General features: G+C 42.2%; 1 protein-coding gene across 1 annotated transcript; it reads right to left on the bottom strand.

Annotated features, from left to right (window-relative positions):
* Positions 1-5,655: 5,655 nt before the first annotated feature.
* Positions 5,656-18,698, bottom strand: Rnft1 (ring finger protein, transmembrane 1). Its single transcript, XM_051158212.1, has 9 exons — positions 18,538-18,698; positions 16,783-17,230; positions 16,552-16,628; positions 14,141-14,241; positions 11,701-11,854; positions 10,358-10,516; positions 9,091-9,156; positions 6,858-6,959; positions 5,656-6,400 (listed from the first exon to the last, which is right to left on the bottom strand). The coding sequence occupies exons 2-9, from the start codon at positions 17,180-17,182 to the stop codon at positions 6,266-6,268; spliced, it is 1,194 nt and encodes a 397-aa protein (XP_051014169.1). The 5' UTR covers positions 17,183-17,230; positions 18,538-18,698; the 3' UTR covers positions 5,656-6,265.
* Positions 18,699-19,145: the final 447 nt, after the last annotated feature.

Here is a 19,145-nt window from a genome sequence, read left to right as displayed (position 1 = left end):
TGGATTTTTTTTAAAAAAATCAATCAATGGTGCAAAAAATAAACCCACACACACAAAAAAAGAAAACTCAAGCAAAATAGTATTGTGGAACCCACAGACACATCAATTGACTGGTTCCTATCCTAGTGACATCTCAGCATCAGCAGGGGTTTTGATGCTGATGGCTCCAAACTGACAGTATTAAGGGTAGGATGCTGCTTCTGAATCATCGTTGAAGTCTGATGATGTCAAAGAAGGGTTATTGTCATAGGCAAAGTCTGAGATTGCCTGTCATTCTTGCAACTAAGGACAATTAGCATGCAAGCTTTGTCAAACTTTTTCCAGCAACACGGAATCAAAGACAAAAGAAACTTATCGATTGATGTTTTATGTGCAAACAACCTGAGTCTTTTTTTTATATAAATATATATTTTTCAAATAGATTTTTGATTCAGCTCATTATGAAAAACATCCCAAACTTTAAAATGCAAAATTATTGGTTGGTGTGAAGAAAGCCAGCTTCTGTTTCTTCTCTTGATGAAATAAAATGCAAACGAATCATTGTTAACCACAGCTGTGGCTCGTTTGAGGGAGTGGGTTGGACCTGGGGTGTTTTTTTTTTGTTTTTTGTTTTAGTAACCTAGCTGCAATAATACTAGGAGAAAAAAAAAAGTCTGTTTAATCATTTCTACTTGCAGTACTGCTGTGTGTTAGGCTTAATCACGAGCCTTGGGACAGGCAGAAGTTGTATGTTCTGCATTGCATCCTGTCCTGGGCCTGTACTACCCTGGAACAAGTAGTGCCACCTGTTCTTACACCAGTATTCGAGTCAAGCCCATGATTGGAAGGGCAGAAGAGTCAGGTTAAAGAGCTAATGAGGGCAGTCACAGGGCAGAGAGACCTGCAGGGAAGAGGGGGCCGCTATGCTGTCTATCTCTTCACAGCATGTTGGTAAGGTTTTCAGTTTTACTTCATACTGTTTTTACTGTTTACCTTAACATTTTTTCCCTTGAGCGTTTAAAAAAGAAAAATGTTCCCCCCCCCCTATACTGGGGCTACATTTTTTAATTGTGAAAATATTTGATGGCCTTTTGATGAATGTCTTCCATAGTGAATAAGAAAACTTAGTGGCTTAATTTAGGAAACATGTTAACAAAACCTGTTTTTGAAATTGTAACAAAATCTACACAAGTGATTTACAGGTACAAAGAATAAAAATAAAGGTAAAGTTACCTTTCTTAAATACTTCCTGCCTTAAGGAGCGTTCCCATGACTAGCTGGTGAAAGGGTTTAATGTCTGCAGAGCTTTATACTCTTCAGCACATACTGGTCTAGGTAGATGGTCACACAGCGAGTCTTGTCACTCCATCCTGTTGGTCTTTTATGTCTTCAGTCTAAGCAACTCACTTGGTAACAGTTGCAGCCCTCAGCTTTCTTTACACAGATGCTCTTGCTCTGTTCCTCATAGGATCCAAGCCATACAATTCCTTACGCATGTCAGAACTAGTCAGGAGAGAGCCAGGCCTTGCTTATTTAAATTGCAGTTGAAGTGAGATAGGAGGAAATTTTAACAGTGAGCAAAAGTAGAGCCTTGAGGAGTGGTTAAGAACACTGGCTGCTCTACTAGATGTCCCGAGTTCAATTCCCAGCACCCTTATGGTGGCTCACATCTCTAATTGCAGTCCCATGGGATCAGATGCCCTCTTCTGGTGTACATACAAGAGGACAAAACATCCACATGTGTACAAATCCTTTAAAAAAAATTTTTTTTTAAGCCATGACAGAATTGGAAACACTGCCTTTCAATTGTGGCAGTAAATAAAGAATTGATAAAAGTCCATTTTGGGGCAGAGAAATTTATCATTTAAATGATCACTCCTGATTCTCTGATTATAGCAGCCTTTTGAGAACTTGATAACTGCAGCAGTAAATTAAGCGCTGCAGTAATGATTAAGGGCAGAAATTGTAACGTTCTTTGTTCTTTGACAGTGTGTGGTATCTTTTAAAAATAGAACCCCCCCCCCAAAAAAAAACTATGGTAATGCATATAGGAATCACTCAGACTGCAGATGGCTTGTGCTACTCTGATATCTGTTTCCAATGTGTTTACTAACTGTAGCGTTGACTGCCTGGCCGAATTCCAGTAACACTTTACGCCAAATGATTCCTCTTCAGCCCTATTGCTAGTAATGTGTGCACTGTGACCACCCTGTAGCTAAGCTGTTTCATATCAGTACTGCCAGTAGTAGTGGCAAATACTGCAACTTTTTTGCATAGAAAGCATTAATTGTACATCTTCCATCTACACAAATATATAGCTTTTCTATCGCAACATTTATTAAGTGAAATTGATTTATCATGCTGTGGCAAGTTTATTGAAAAACTGTCTCATAAATGGATATCCCTACTCTGACTGTGAAAACATGTCAAGTGTCACGTGAGTGTCACAGACAGAAAGCACATGCCTATGCAATATGGCCTACTCTGTATTTATTTGTAAAAACTGAAGCATAATTTAAAGTATATTTCAATACTAGTTTGAGTTTCTAAAAGAGGTGTTCATGCTTGTACCAGGTAAGTGTATAAAAAAGTTTAAGTGCTTTTTCTTTCATTACTTGATTATTTTCTTTAAAATCAGCTATTATAGGATATTTTTTTATCTTCTACATGCTGTTTTTTAATTAATATGTACTCACTGAACTGAAGTTTACTAAATTTGTTTTATAAAGTTTGTAGTGTTACAGAATTACTAAACTGGGATTTATAAACCAGCTGTGATTAACAATGTATTAATTATTGAACTTAAACAGACCTTTAGGAAAATTATGTTATTTGTTCACCTTTTATGATCTTAACTTCAAGGATTTTTTTCCCATACTGTTTTTGAGATAGATGGTTTGAGATTTGAGGGGAGAAGGATGCATGTGTCAGACTCCATAAATTCAACTCTGTACTATAGGTAACAACTACAAACAAAACATATCTTAGCGTTAATACCCTGAGCCTTGGCTATCACATTTAATACAGGACTGTTCTAAAAATATTCAGTTAGTTGTATATTTCCTAGCTTACAAGGGCTAGATCTAAGGTTATTCTCATGAGAAATGTTGAATTTATGAAGAAAGGATTTTGAAGCATTGAAAATGGTTAGTATCTCAAAAGATGTCAATATCCAAACATCTGCGGTTTTGTCATAGGAGCAGACATTAGATAGCTGGACAAAAGAACATGTGTCACACAGGGCCTGCGGTCCGTTGCTGATCAACACAGTGCTTTTCTCACGTGACTCAGCGCTGCAGCACAAGTATTATCCCCTGGATCTCTGGAGGAGCATCTAAAAGACAGGGTCCTGACAGTGCTTGCTCCTTAAACTACAGTTTCTTCTACCCCACGTTGGCTTTGCATCTATAAAATAAGTTCTTCAGCTGCCTTATTAGGAGCTCCATGAGGGCAACACTTTTTCTGCTTTTCATCTTGTATTTTAGTTTACTGTATTAAGATATCTGATTTCAGATTGAATGAATGTAAATAGAAATTAAATGCAAATTTGAATGAACATAAAATAGAAGTGATTTTTTTTATTACCTGAGAGAAAAAAATTTAGTATACATATTTATCATAATATACATAACAGATGTACAGTTTTTTCATTAGCATTAGATATGTCCATGTTCTCATGTTTAATAAACTACTTTTGTATGAATGAATGACAGTTATAAAACTTTCTCCTGAGAAATTAGAGCTATTTAAATATATAACAAATGTTACATGTTGTTGTTATTTTTAATATACTTGAATTGTTTGTTTTTAAAAATATCCATGCAGAGCTGGGCGTGGTGGTGCACGCCTTTAATCCCAGCACTTGTGAGGCAGAGGCAGGTGGATCACTGTGAGTTCGAGGCCAGCCTGGTCTACAAAGTGAGTCCAGGACAGCCAAGGATACCAGAGATCCTGTCTCGAAAAAACAAAAACAAAAAACAGAAAGAAAGAAACCTAGTGTATGATGGCCATTTTGGATGGTAACTACCACCTCTTGAGGCCTTTATACCACACTTGTTCGTGTGTACAGAAATTCTCAAGCTGAAGTTACCTTTAAAAAAAAAATTACTGCACATAGGCTTATGGATTCCCACAGGCCACTGCATCTTGCAGAGGTCAGAGGACAGCAGGTTCTTGCCTACCGTATGGGTCCCAGAAATAGAAATCAGTTTATCAGGCTTGGTAGTGATCACCTCTTTCTGCTGAGCCACCTCTCCAGCTCAGAGATTTTGTTTTGTTTTTTTGTTTTTGGTTGAGACAGAGTTTCTCTGTGTAGCCCTGGTTATCCTGGAATTCACAGAGATCCACCTGCCCCTATCTCCTGAGTGCTGGGATTAAAGGTGTGCAGTACCACCTCCTGGCCAGAAGTTACCATTTTATAAAATATAGTGTTATCTCTTGGGCGGCTGGGGACTAAACCAGGGCTTCATGCGTGGTAGGTGTGAGCTCTAGTGTTGGAATGGACAGGTGGCCCCACAGTTAAGAGTACTTTCTGTGCCTTGCAGAGTACATGGGTTTAGTTTCTAGTATTGACATGGTAGCTGTTCCTCACAACCATAGCAAAATAAATCTAAAACACAAATCTGTCTTGCCAGGCGTTGTGGCACACACCTGTAATCCCAGCACCCAGGAGGCAAAGACAGGTCAGCCTGGTCTACAAAGTGAGTCCAGGACAGCTAAGTCTGTACAAAGGAACCTTGTCTCAAAAAGCAAAACAAACAAAACATTCATCTTGCCCGGTGTGGTGGCACATGCTCTTAGTCCTTGTACTTGGGAGGCAGGGGCAGGCAGAACTCTTGAGTTTGAGGCCAGCCTGGTCTACACAGCAAGTTCCAGGACAACTAGGGCTACACAGAGAAACCCCATCTCCAAAACAAAACAAGCCTCTAGCACAGAGCCACAGTCTCAATCCCTGGGTGGCATTCCCCCCCCCCTCTCCTTTGGTATTTATTTTTATGTGTATAGGTGTTTTGCCTGTGTGTATGTCTGTATCATGTGTGCAATGCTCAAAGAGGCTCTCAGAGCCCCTGGAACTGTGTTTCAGATGGTTGGGAGTTGCCCTGTGAATGCTGGAATTCAATCCCAGGTCTCTGGAAGAACAGTTTGTGCTCTTAACTGTTGCATCATTGCTCTAGCCCCTAGCAGCATTTCTTAAGGCTGGTACAGTAATCGTTTAGAGGGTATGAATTGAATTCACAGAATTAATTAATCTTCTACCTTGAGATGAAAGCAGAGAAGACAGAAGCAAGAGAAATGCCTCAGTTCATTACTGATAATGAGTGTTGTAACTTTATTACATTTTTCTGGGTTTTGTTTTGAGATAAGATCTCTTTATGTAGCCTTAGTATATGGTCTGGAACTTACTGTGTAGACCAGTCTAGCTTTAAACTCAGAGATCTGCTTGCCTTTACCTCCCAAGTCCTGGGATTAGAGGGGTGTGCCAACACCTCTGGGTATGTGGAGATCGGAGGACACTTCTTTGATTTATGTCAGTTAGCAATAGCAGCCCTCTAGACATGTTGGATTCCCGATTCTTCTTAATAAATAGTTACTTAAGGTTATTACATGACACTGCACAAAACACAGGACTGCACACTACAGGTAATGCAAGGAGCAGAGAAGAGGTCCACAAGTGAATGAATCTCAATCATTTATTCTCACTGATTACTAGTCATTAATTATAGAGCATAATACAGTATTAAAATATATCCTCAGTAAATCTTCACTTAGAAAATGTGATTGTTATCGGTAAAATATAGCATTTAGAACTTTCATTTAAAAATACAATTTTATGAAAATTTTAAGCCTTTTTAGAATGGGAATTATAAAAGTCTGATGAAAATTGTCTCATCTCAGATACTATGTATCTTAAAATACTATGCAAAATCTTTATTCTGAAAACCATGTCAGGAAGCAGTACCTGCACCCCTTTAAATGGCTAATTCTAGTTTCTAATTGCTGTTTGGGTATTATTGACAAGAAAACACATTTCCAATTTAACACTGCAATTATCTGTCAAATAAGTGGAATAAAAGTTGCATATTTATTAAATTGAACATATAGTTAAAAGTGCAGGGCCCTTGCACTTAATCTTTTGAGAAACTGAACTACAAATATATGTCTTGTGATACCCTAAAATCACCTTGAAAAAAATTATCCTACTCCTGGGAACCATTTGTGATGCCTGTATCAATAGTTACCAAACCAGATAAAACTAGTGTCTTGAGGCCTTGATAGTTTGTACAACTTAGTACATCTGAAGGTGAGATGAAGTGGCTCCATCTTTCCATTTGTTTATACGTTCTGAGATCACAGTTCTGCACAGTGGACAAGTTTTCTCTCTGTTAAACCATAAGGTAATGCATTCTTCACAGAATATATGCTGTAAGAGAAGCAAGAAGCGGATCTTACAAGTCACACTCTAGGGGCTCACATTTCTGAGAGCTTCAGGCCCCACAGTTTACAAATGAGAAAGTAACTGTGTTAATTGCTGAGCCACCACCAGTATTTTGACTCTTAACTACTTAGCTATTTTCCCAGCCAGTGCTGTGGCTGCTCAACAAGACTAGTACCCAGTTAGAAAGGGAGCCTGTTTACCAGCTGCTCTGGTATCTTAAGTTGCTGACCAAATTCCTCCCCTTTCATATGCTCCTCTGCACAAGTCATCAGAACCTAAGGGGCATGATTTAGACACTACCACATCCTTCATCCTGACTAAGCTAACAGGATTTACCTGGAATGCAACCTTCCATAAATATTACTGTCACTGCTATGTAACAAACAAACATGATTTTCACATGTCAGGAAAATGCTATGTGTAGTTTGCTTAGGAATCTTACCTGACAAATGAGAAGAACTGGCTTCTGAAATTCAGCTTGACATATGGAACAAACACCATCCATATCGGAACACTGTCTCTTGCTGGCAGGCACTCCATAACTCTATGGAGACAAATTCTGTTAAAAGTAATTCCTGGGGAGAGTTTGATTTTGAAATACATATCTGAGCTGGGTGTGTTGGTGCATGCCTTTAAACCCAGCACTTGGGAGGCAGAGGCAGGCAGATTGGTGAGTTTGAGGCCTGCCTGGTCTACAAAGAGAGTCCAGGACAGTCAGGGCTACACAGAGAAACCCTGTCTCAAAAAACCAAGAAGGAGGGGGGAGGGTTAGTACATATCTGGTTGGGGTATGGCTTGGTGTAGTACATGTTCGAAGCCCACACTGAAAATTGATTTAGTAGGCCCAGTCATCAGACATATAGATGGGATTCATTCTAAAGTCCTGAAAATCATATGAGCTCTTTAAGATCATGAGTTTTTTTTTTTTTTTAAAGTCAGCAGGATTTAATGATACATGATAGTTAAGAACAATGAAAGCTTTCTGTGGATCTGAAGGGGAAAGGTGGTGGACCACTCCTGAGTGCTTTCACAGAAACATATAAGGCAAGACGGGTGTTTGCTATGGTGGGCTAACAAAATCAAACTAAAACTCAAGGATAAAACTATTTATGAAATTTAAAACCGGTGATATTATAGATTTCAGAATCAAGTCCAGATACTATTTAGATGGTCTTGATGCCAACTTCCCTCCAAAGAAGTGTTATTTTGCGGAACACACTGCAGATAGTTAGGCTGACAAGATCTTAGATTACCATTTTTGGCCAGGCTGGAGAGCTGGCTCAGTGGTTAAGAGCAGCTGACCATGGCTGGCCTTAACTCACAGAGATCCACCTGTCTCTTCTTCCCAAGTGCTGGGATCAAAGGCTTTTATATCATTATGTTAAAGAAAATATCCCCTAGCCAGTTAGCTTGGACTATTCTACAGGTAAGTTTTTCCTTTTACTTCCCTTCCCCTCCCCCAGACTTGCTGAAGTGCTCAAGCTAGCCTTTCACCTTTAACCCTGGGATCAGAGGCTCTTCCACTCCCATTCCTATCCCTCCTAAAAACTTGTAATAGCATGCTATGGATAGGGGTACAGCTGCTGGTACAGTGTCTACCTACAATACTTAATTTCCAAATACAGAATTTGAATAATAGGAGGCTGGGCATGGTAGCACACTCCTGTAATCCCAGCACTCGGGAGGCAGAGGCAGGCGGATCACTGTGAGTTCGAGGCCAGCCTGGTCTACAAAGCGAGTCCAGGTCAGCCAAGGCTACACAGAGAAACCCTGTCTCAAAAAATAAAAAATTTAAAATTTTAAAAATTGAGTGATAGGAAATTTCCTTTAGTAAGAAAACTACAAAGAATATGATTTTTACTGAGTTGTCCTTAAAATTATACTCAGTGTTTTCATACGAATGGAATAGGGAATGTTAGTGAAAATACACAAAGCAAACACCTATGGATTAAAAAAGGAAAAGGAGAGATGGCTCAGAGGATAAGCACACTGACTGCTCTTCCAGAGGTCCTGAGTTCAATTCCCAGCACCCACATGGTGGCTCACAGCCATCTATAATGAGATCTGGTGCCCTTTTCAGGCAAAATACTGTATATATAATAAATACATGTTTAAAAATAAACTAACTTTGTTTTTAAAAAAGGAACAAAAGTCAGTGCCAAGGTTTGTTTGTTTGTTTGTTTTGGTTTTTTGTTTGTTTTTTGAGACAGGGTTTCTATGTGTGAGCTTGGCTGTCCTGGACTCGCTTTGTAGACCAGGCTGGCCTCGAACTCACAGTGATCCGCCTGCCTCTGCCTCCTGAGTGGATTAAAAGTGTGTGCCACCATGCCTGGCCTATGCCAAGGTTTTTGAAGTGTGTTTATAAATCCTAAAAGATGTCCAATAGATGTGCTTCTGTGCTTCCTTGTACAGGCTATGTAAGTATCTACCACTGCGCCCCAGATCCAAAATAACACAGTAACTGCAAGGGAAATGGGCATCCTGATACACACACACTGAAATAACTGCTGGGTAGTGAATTTAAGAAATTGTGTAACAGCACATATGCCCGAATGCTAGAAAAGAATGTCAAAGTAGAAGAGAGACCGCGCATGAACTTCTACTTGAATCTCTACTAAAGAAAGAAGAGTGAAGCACAGAACAAGTGTTTCCCTTAACTGATAAAAAGTACTTACTGGTCGCGTAAAAAAGACTCGCAAAACCTGTCTGAAAGTTTTCAAATGTCCAAAAAAGTCCAAAAGCTAAAAGAGGAAGAGACAGTTTAGTAATTCAGAACCTCTGTATGCTAAATCTAAATATCAAAGGTGAATTTCAATTCCCACCTAACCTAGACTTCACTGTATGCCACAGCTAGTCATCCAATCATAAAGCTATTTCAGGTTTAATAAACTAGTGCATAGATTTGAGCCACCTCTCAAGCTAAAGCTACAATTTAATTAAGACAAATAAACCTATGTCAAAGACACTGCAGCGGTTAAGAACGCTGGCTGCTCTCCAGTACATCCCTAGCACCCATAGGGGACCCATGTAGAGGCTCTCAACCAGTCATGTGTAATTCCATTCCCAGGGGATGTCACCCTCTTCTGGCCTCCGTGGACACTGCACTTATGTGCTACATAAACAAATCTGAGGAAAACACTCATATGCACAAAATAGTAATGGGGATGGGAGGAAAAAGGGAAAAGAGATCAGCTTCATTTGATTCAAATATTCTTGGCATTTAGATTTGAAAGTTTTGTGGGGCAGTGTTGGCACACACCTTTAATCTCAGCACTCTGGAGGCAGAGGCAGGCAGATCTCAGAGTTGGAAGCCAGTATGGTCTACAAAACGAGTTCCAGGACACCCAGAGGTACATGTGAGAGCCCATCTCAATGACACACACAATTTAAAAGTTTAATAAAGGACTGAGTTGAAGGGACCAGGCAGAAAGGACAGAGGGCAAGATACTCCACTGGTTTGAGAACTACGACTATTACAAATGGTACTAATGCGGAGGCTTAGTGTCTTTTCTACTTATCTCCCCTAGATTTCACATGGATGTTAGTCTACTCAACAAAGCCTGAGGCCCACAGCTTGGCACAGTGGCAGGTACTTTCTGTCTCAGCTCCTTAGGAGGCCAAGGCACCCTGGGCAACAAGACAAGAACCAATGCAGTCCCCCACTCCCCAGACCACCTGTTCCTTCTACTCCTTCCTGGTCACTCTCTTTATTGAGGGAAGGGCTTACTAGGTTGCCAACGCTGGCAACCTCAGTTTTCCTGTCTTAGCCTCCTTTGTAGCTGGGATTGCAGGTATATGCCAGCGCTACATTTCTAAATAGGTTAGGAGTCTGCCATCACTTTCAACTGGTGCTATGAAGATAAGTTTTGAGGCAGCTTAGTAGTAATGTAAAGCCAGCAGTTATTATGGGAGTCGCTCTGCCAGGGTTATAATGTTACTTACTTTTAGTATGAGGTAGAGTAAAGCCAGCAATATCCCAAGACTCCATCCAGTTACCCTACCAAACTCCCCATAGCTTATAAGGTACCGACACCAAACTGGAATGGGGACAAAAATTCGGTAATACTGACATAACTCTTCTAAAAGCATGTACCAATAACCCTAAAAAAGGAAGGGAAAGATAAATTCAGCTATCCAAAGTATTAAATACACAGCACAGTTAATATTGAGAAAGCATCCTAAGTATATAATGCATTAATCACAATAATTGAAACTATATTTCAGATTTATAATTAACACTGACAGTCTAACCTAAGCATTCACATACCACTGTCATTTCATGGCTTGGTTCTGTTGGGCTGGTGAGATGACCCAGAGCTAATCTCCAGAGCTCACGTGGTGGAGCAGTACAGACAAAATAAACAGGAAAGAAAAACTTTAATTTCTAAGCTTGGGTATAGTGATTCATACTTATAACCCAGCATTTAAGAGGCCAAGGCAGCAGGACTGCTGTGAGTTCCAGACCAGCTCAGGCGACAGGGCGAAACCTCGCCCCTAATAACAAGTCACTGAGCGACTGATTATGTACATGTTTATCAACGGCAACGCCTTGGAGAAAAACAAGTAAAAATCTAGAATTTTCCCATAGATGATGTGAAGATTGAGTTTTCAATTCTTTTTTTTTTTTTTTTTTTTTTTGGTTTTTCGAGACAGGGTTTCTCTGTGTAGCCTTGGCCATCCTGGACTCACTTTGTAGACCAGGCTGGCCTCGAACTCACAGTGATCCGCCTGCCTCTGCCTCCCGAGTGCTGGGATTAAAGGCGTGCGCCACCACGCCCGGCTTTGAGTTTTCAATTACTCCAAAGCAAATATAATCCTGATTCTAGCAAATTAAGTTAGTAATATCAGTTGATGTATTTGAGCAAATGGTTGCCAGGTAGAAGTATTTAAAAAGGCTGATAAGGCAGGCATGATGGTGCATTCCTTTAATCCCAGCAGGCAGAGGCAGGATCTTTGTTGAGTTCGAGGCCAGCCTGGTCTACAAAGAGAGTCCAAGGCTACACAGAGAAATCCTGTCTTGAAAACCCCCTCCCCCCAAAAAAGTTACTAAGACTTGGTTATTTAGGTGTGGGAAAGATGACTCTGCAGTTAAAAGCACATCTTGCTCTTCCAGAGGAGCTGAGTTAGGCTCCCAATACCCACTTTAGGCAGCTTACAAATGCGTCTAACTCCAGCCCCCAGGTATCTGATGCTCTCTTCTGGCCTCTAAACTAAGACATTTAAATGAAGACTAACTAGCATTAATGGTTTTGCTAACATCATTCCAATAAGCATTAGTTTCTTACCTTTGATTTAAAAGGCATGATGAAAGAAGGCACCAATAAAATTAGGCATTTTAAACCCATGAAAAAGAATTTCAGAATGAAGTCTGTAATTCCAACAATCCAAAGAACTTCCCAGAAGCTCAACTGATCGAGGGTAGGATTTAAGAAAATTAAGCTACCAAGAGAAAAGCATAAACATTTATGAAAGCAACATACAATGTAGAGTATCGGTAAAGGATTGCTGCAGTGTTGTGCATGTTTCAGATAGTTAAGTGTCTAGCACTGAAATCTACTCCAGCCTGTCCTTTCCAAGCAGCTACCTATATCCTCCTATAGTAGGTCCACTAAGCCAGAGGCGTGGCCTATATCCTCCTATAGTAGGTCCACTAAGCCAGAGGCGTGGCCTATATCCTCCTATAGTAGGTCCACTAAGCCAGAGGCGTGGCCTATATCCTCCTATAGTAGGTCCACTAAGCCAGAGGCGTGGCCTATATCCTCCTATAGTAGGTCCACTAAGTCAGAGGCGTGGCCTATATCCTCCTATAGTAGGTCCACTAAGCCAGAGGCGTGGCCTATATCCTCCTATAGTAGGTCCACTAAGTCAGAGGCGTGGCCTATATCCTCCTATAGTAGGTCCACTAAGTCAGAGGCGTGGCCTATATCCTCCTATAGTAGGTCCACTAAGCCAGAGGCGTGGCCTATATCCTCCTATAGTAGGTCCACTAAGCCAGAGGCGTGGCCTATATCCTCCTATAGTAGGTCCACTAAGTCAGAGGCGTGGCCTATATCCTCCTATAGTAGGTCCACTAAGTCAGAGGCGTGGCCTATATCCTCCTATAGTAGGTCCACTAAGCCAGAGGCGTGGCCTATATCCTCCTATAGTAGGTCCACTAAGTCAGAGGCGTGGCCTATATCCTCCTATAGTAGGTCCACTAAGCCAGAGGCGTGGCCTCCTTTCATGTCCAGCACTGGACCACCTCCCCCATCTAAACTCCCTTTCCCTGGCTGGTCCTGTACAGACCGTGGGCCCCTTCCATGTTATGTGTTCTTTCAGATGGGGTATCACTATGCTACCTAGTCTGGCCTCACTGGCTTTATAGCCTATGCCCAGGCAGTCTTCTGATTTTTAAGTACCAAACATATATTATGATAATGCCTAATTTAAAATTATGTGTTTGTGTGTGGTGAGGGAATGGTATATGCATGGCTGAGTGCATCAGATCCTCAGATCCCCTGAAACGAGTGTGCTGTGGAAACGTGGCAGGTACTCTTAACCATGAAGCTGCCTTTCCACGCCCAGAGGTCGTCCTTGCCTCACAGCCATTCTGAGTCATTACAGCTCAGATTTGTCCATATCAATTCTACTGAACCTAGACCTTCTAATTATCTGATTAAAGCTGAAAATTCAGAATATCTGACATGAAAATGCATGTTAACATGTGTTTTAATGATTCTTTTTTAGAACAAAGTTTGGGGGCTGGAGAGGTGGCTCAGCAGTTAAGAGCACTGACTACTCTTCCAAAGGACCCAGATTCAATTTCCAGCACCCACATGACAGCTCACAACTGTAACCCCAATATCTGACACCCACCCACACATACATACATACATACATACATACATACATACATGCAGGCAAAACACCAATGCACATACAATAAAAATAAATAATTAAAAAAAAAAGAAGAAGCCGGGCAGTGGTGGCGCTGGTCTTTAATCCCAGCACTTGGGAGGCAGAGGCAGGCGGATCAATGTGAGTTCAAGGCTAGCCTGGTCTACAAGGGAGTCCGGGACAGCCAAGGCTACACAGAGAAACCCTGTCTCGAAAAACAAAAAACAAAAACAAAAACAAACAAACAAACAAACAAAAAACAAAAAAAAAAAGAGAGAAGAAAAGAAAGAAACGAAGTTTGATAATAATCATCTAGTGGCACTGAATAAATACTGATTAAAACTGTGTGATTGGGGGCTGGACAGATGGCTTGGCCATTAAGAACACTGGCTGTTCTTCCAGAGGACCAGGGCTCAATTCCCAGTACCCACTTGGCAGCTCACAACTGTCTGTAACTTCTGTTCCAGGGGATCAAACACCCTCACACAGACATACTCACAGAAAAAAAACAATGGATATAAAATACAAACAGATAATAAGCTGTGTGAGTGGCACACACTTCTATCTGCCACATTTGAGAGGCTGCAAAGTTGGAGGGCACCCTGGACTACACAGTGAGATCCTATCCCCAAAAGAGAAAACAAAAACTGACTCGACAGAAATCCACTTCTCAAAAAGTACTTATTGAGCACATGCTATGTGCCAAGGTACTGCAGATACAAGTCTGTCAGTCATGAAGGGAGACAACTGAAATCTGAACTATAATGAGCATTATGTGCAAGTAAGATAGACGCAAAGTACAGTGGTGGGATAGATGATAACCAGCCGGATGCCAGGCCCTCTGCTCACCTGTAATAAAGTGACTGAGAATGAAAGGTGTAATACAGAAGAAGAGAAGAGCCTGCCAGGAACACCAATAACCAAGCACACTCAATCTTTGATGACCGTTCCTGAAAAAGAAACAATTTTGTAATTTATTGTGTTGTGTTAGGCTGGAATTTTAAGTAACATCAAATATGATTTTTCTTTGATGACCAATTTATTACCTTAGAATATTTTTTTTTAGTCTTAATAAAATACAGACTACCTGCTGAGTTGTTCATCATCACAGCCACTGTTTTTGTCAATTGTTCTTTAAGTAACAAAACAGAACTCTAAACAAAAATTTTAAATGTAAGCTGGGCATGGTGGCACACACCTTTAATTCCACCACTGAGGAAACAGATCTCTGGGAGGTTGAGGCCAGCCTGGTCTATGTAGAGATCCAGGACAACCAGGGCTAGGTAGAGAGACTCTGTTTCAAAGCACCACCCTCTCAAAAAATGTAAAAATCACAGGACCTACGAGTCAAAGGGGCCGATCTCCATAATGATATAAGGGACCTGCTCAAAGCAACCTTTACCTGTGCAGCTATTTTTTTTCTCTTCTAAAACCAAAAATTTTAAAACTACATGAAAGTAAATCAGTTCATAAATATGCAGTAACTTTGATCTTTGAAATTGAAGTTTTAATTACTAGTTTAATTCAAAGTTTTACAGTTGAGCATCCTAATCCAAAAACTGAGCAACTTTTTGAGCATTAACATGATACCCCCAAGTGGAAAATTCCACTGTCAGTCAAAACTGGTACACTGAAAACACTACATAAAACTGACTCTGGGCTATGTGTGGATAAGGTAGACATAAAACAAGTGAAAGACACCTCATTAGGAATGGACAAGTTTACAAAACTAAATCAATCTTATACTAATGTATTTGTTGTTTCTTTTTATTTTTGTTTGAGGGTGGGCGTGTTGGAGACGGTTTCTCTGTGTAGCCTTGGCTGTCCTGGACTTGTTTTGTAGACCAGGCTGGCTTTGAACTCACAGAGATCCACCTGCCTCTGCCTCCTGAGTGCTGGGATTACAGGTGCGCACCACCATGCCCAGTCTCATTCTGTATCACAAGCCTGGTACTCACTACATATTCCAGACTGGCTCTGGATGCATGGCCAATACTCCCCCCTCAGCAGCCCCAGTTCTGGGATTACAGGCACACACTACCATGTCCAGGATTACTGACATGTGCTAGTTTTAAACAATGCACTAAATTTTTGTTAATATGCTATACTATAAATTCCAAGATACGACCTCTCTTAATGTGAAATTTCATAGACTCCTGGAATTTTTTCTACTGACTTATATGATTGAAAGTTTTATGTTAGAAAAACTTTGTGAGCTTAACTTTTTTTTTTTTTAAATGAGAGACACCTGCCACTCATAGTAGCGCACACCTTTAATCCCAACACTTAGGAGGCAGAGGCAGAGGCAGGCGGATTTCTGGAGTTTGAGGCCAGACTGGTCTCCACAGTGAATCCCAAGCCAACCAGATAGTCATAGTGAGACTCTGTCTCAGATAACTAAAATGACCAATGCCCATTTGTTTATTCAATGCTCCATTTTATCTATTTCAAATCTTATGGTACATCAACTAAGTTTTGGGTTTTTTGTTGTTTGGTTTTGGGTTTTCCTGACAGGGTTTCTCTGTGTAGCCTTGGCTGTCCTGGACTCAATTTGTACACCAGGCTGTCCTTGAACTCACAGCGATCTGCCTGCCTCTGCATCCCTGAATGCTGGGACTAAAGGCGTGCACCACCTCGCCTGGCTCTCAACTAAAGTTTTGTTGTTGTTGTTTTTAAGATTTCTTTATTATGTACACAGTGCTTTGCCTGGATGTACACCTGCACAACAGAAGAGGGCATCAGGTCACATTATAGATGGTTGGGAGCCACCATGTGGTTGCTGGGAACTGAACTCAGGACCTTTGGAAGAGCAGTCAGTGCTCTTAACCTCTGAGCCGTCTCTCCAGCCCCTTCACCTATATTTGTCCTGTTTTGCTCCCCCTCTCTTGGCTCCCCCCACAGGGTTTCTCTGCGTCACCACACCCAGCTTCAACTAAAGTTTTTAATAATATACTACTCAGTATAATTAACTCATAAATTACAAAGGACCTTGCCAAACTTGGTCACATAGTGTAGTCTAAGACTTTTAATCCTGTTATCTATGTTTCCTTTATTAGGAACCAAACAACAAAGTAAGGTGAGGTAACTAGGACAGGCAACTCATTCCAAATCATGTAGAAGACAACAGTAAGCATGTGGTGGACATCACAACTCATCCTGTTGCTTCCTAGTCCTCTTCAAAGTTAATTCTACTTCTCTCAAAGTTATCTCTAATTCTGTAGACAGAAACAGTTAATAATTTAGTTGCTTGTTATACTTACTCTTAGAAAAACCTGATTTACAATGCTTTTGTTTGCATACATAAAAGTTGTTAGCAGCCCAATTCCAAGAGAAATTCCTGTTAGAAAATAAGTTCTAGTTAATTGAAAGAAAGGGGAAAAAAAGATTATATACACTAATAATATAAATTAAAATATACAACTTTAAAAGCTTTAAAAGGTTAAAATTATCAATAAAAAGAGAAACAATTTAGTCAGTGTTTTATTTCCTACCTGTTATATGCTGCATAACAAGTTTAATACCCAGAATCAAAATATAAGGAAGACTTTTTTGCAACCACTTGAAGAGATAACGGAATTCTGAGAAGGAGCCACTTCCATGTTCTCCAGACTCTGTGGCGAAGTCATCAGGGGGCCTTGGTTCACTGTGGGAGTGACTCCGGAAGCGACTGTGCACACACCCACGGGCACAGGTACAGACACCTGACCTTGTATTTCTAGAGCTTGGATTTTCAGGAAATTCTTTAGGTCCGGAGTTTATCTGGATATGCACATCTCCAGGGTGAAGAGAGCCTTCTGTGGATTTTGACGGATGAACACACTGGGAGGCTGAGGCATCTCTATCATGCGCACTGCCTGGAGGGTCGAGCAGTTGGTTACAGCTGGCCTGCATGGCCCTTGAATAGTTTTTCTCTAAGATGTCTTTGCTTCAGGACTCCTCCTCCTTAAAAATAAAATCACAGAGCAGAAAGCACCCTTTTAAGTTAAGCACAAGCAGTGTATCGGTCATTAAGTGTCCTTTGCTCACCTAAGGAGCAGGTGATAGTCACAGACGGATTTTCAGGTCCTCTGTCCTTCAGTCTTTGCTACTGCCAAGGCTTTTGAATCTTAGGGGCTACTTAAAATACAAAGCATATTTAGTGAACATTTGCTTTTCAACTGCAGGTGTCTTGATTTCTCTAATGCCAAAAGTCATCGTGAGCAAACAGTCAAAGAATGAATGGGTGCCCAGCAGGTACCAAATGAAGAGCAAAACTCATACTGAACATGTAGGCACATGTACTCTGTGGTCGAGTCCACACTGCAAAGTTTGCTAAGGAGTTTGAGTGTGTGTGTGTGTGTGTGTGTGTGTGTGTGATGGCTCAGTGAGTAAAGGTCCGGGACTGCAGCCAAGTCAAGACCGCTGGTCTGAGTTAAATCCCCTAAACCCATATGATGAAAAAGTATGAACTGACTCCCACAAGTTGTCCTCTCTCTCTCTCACACACACACATTAAATAAATAAATGTAATTTTTTTTTAAGATTCACTAATGCTAAGAAGAAAAAAATCAGTGCCTTATCAAGCATCAACAAAGATAATAAACATTTCATTTGGGTGACCCACACATTTCATTTTATGCTGAAATAGCCTTCCCAAAGCTAATATGGTTCTCAGTAATTGATGGCGCTACCAAGAATATTACTTCCCCTCTCAAAAGATACCTTTGAAACGGGGGTCCTTAGGGAGAGTCACCATGTTATTGCTTAGTGATGCTTAGGCTAAATAAGGAGTTAGCCTCCCGAATCAAAATGCCACCATCAGCGGCGTGTGGCGGGGGTAGGGGTGTCAGAAGAGAGGCTGTGGGCAGGGCAAGATCCCTGCGTGATCCAGTGTGGCTCCCGGACGGACGAGGTGTCCGCAGAGCCTACACCGCGGGGCCTCCTGAAACCGTGCAGTTACTGTGTGACGTTTTGGCGAGGCTCTGAAGCCACGGCGGCTCCATCTCCTCTCTCTCTCTCTGAAGAGCGACCTGGGACAGGACAGTTTGTGTCTCTGCTACAAAAACAAAAACAAAAAAAAAAAAAAAAAAAAGCCCACTACCTTCCTGCCCTCCTTCATACATAAACAAGAAAAGGGAAAAGGCGGAAAAAGAAAAGTAAACGCCAACTCTTCCGGAATCCGCGAGGACAGAGTTCTCCACCCACGTCCGAGCTTTGGCTCTTCTCCCCGGGAACCCTCCGCCTCACTGCCCTTCCCCAGGCCTGACCTCTCATGACCAGGAGCGGGCGGCCTCCGCAGCCACGAAACGACAACCCGACAAGCCGCCGCAAGCCCTCTTCGCCAAGCCTCCAGCCCCGGACGCCACCAGCACCAGCAACGCTCCGCCCGGCCCCGCGGCGGCGCGCGCGCTCCCCAGACGTCGTGGCGCGCGGCCCGCCAGGCGGAGGAGGCCCCGCCCACGCTCACCCGGCCCGCCCACTCTCGGCGGGGAAGGGATTCTCTAGGCCCCGCCCCACGCTCACCCGGCCCGCCCACTCCCGGCGGAGAAGGGAGCTTCTAGGCCCCGCCCCACGCTCACCCGGCCCGCCCACTCCCGGCGGAGAAGGGAGCTTCTAGGCCCCGCCCCACGCTCACCCCGGCCCGCCCATTCCCGGCGGCGCAGGGAGCCTCTAGGCCCCGCCCCGCGCTCACCCAGCCCGCCCACTCCCGGTGGCAAAGGGAGCCTCTAGGCCCCGCCCCACGCTCACCCCGGCCCGCCCACTCCCGGTGGCAAAGGAACCTCTAGGCCCCGCCCCACGCTCACCCAGCCCGCCCACTCCCGGCGGCGAAGGGAGCCTCTAGGCCCCGCCCTGAACATCCTGGCCCCGCCTTGTC

Source organism: Acomys russatus, chromosome 16 (genome assembly GCF_903995435.1).
Source record: "Acomys russatus chromosome 16, mAcoRus1.1, whole genome shotgun sequence".
NCBI classification, from domain to species: domain Eukaryota; kingdom Metazoa; phylum Chordata; class Mammalia; order Rodentia; family Muridae; genus Acomys; species Acomys russatus.
Note: the sequence above shows the minus strand (reverse complement) of the source record. Positions and strands in the feature narration are given on the sequence as shown.

What these genes read in the sequence shown, in the direction of transcription:
- Rnft1 (XM_051158212.1), bottom strand. Translation starts at nt 17,182, where the DNA reads ATGCAGGCCAGCTGTAACCAACTGCTCGACCCTCCAGGCAGTGCGCAT. An exon ending in TAAATCAGGTTTTTCTAAGA is followed by an intron (nt 14,242 to 16,551) that starts GTAAGTATAACA and finishes TTTCTTTTTCAG; the next exon opens with GAACGGTCATCAAAGATTGA. An exon ending in TCATGCCTTTTAAATCAAAG is followed by an intron (nt 10,517 to 11,700) that starts GTAAGAAACTAA and finishes TTCCTTTTTTAG; the next exon opens with GGTTATTGGTACATGCTTTT.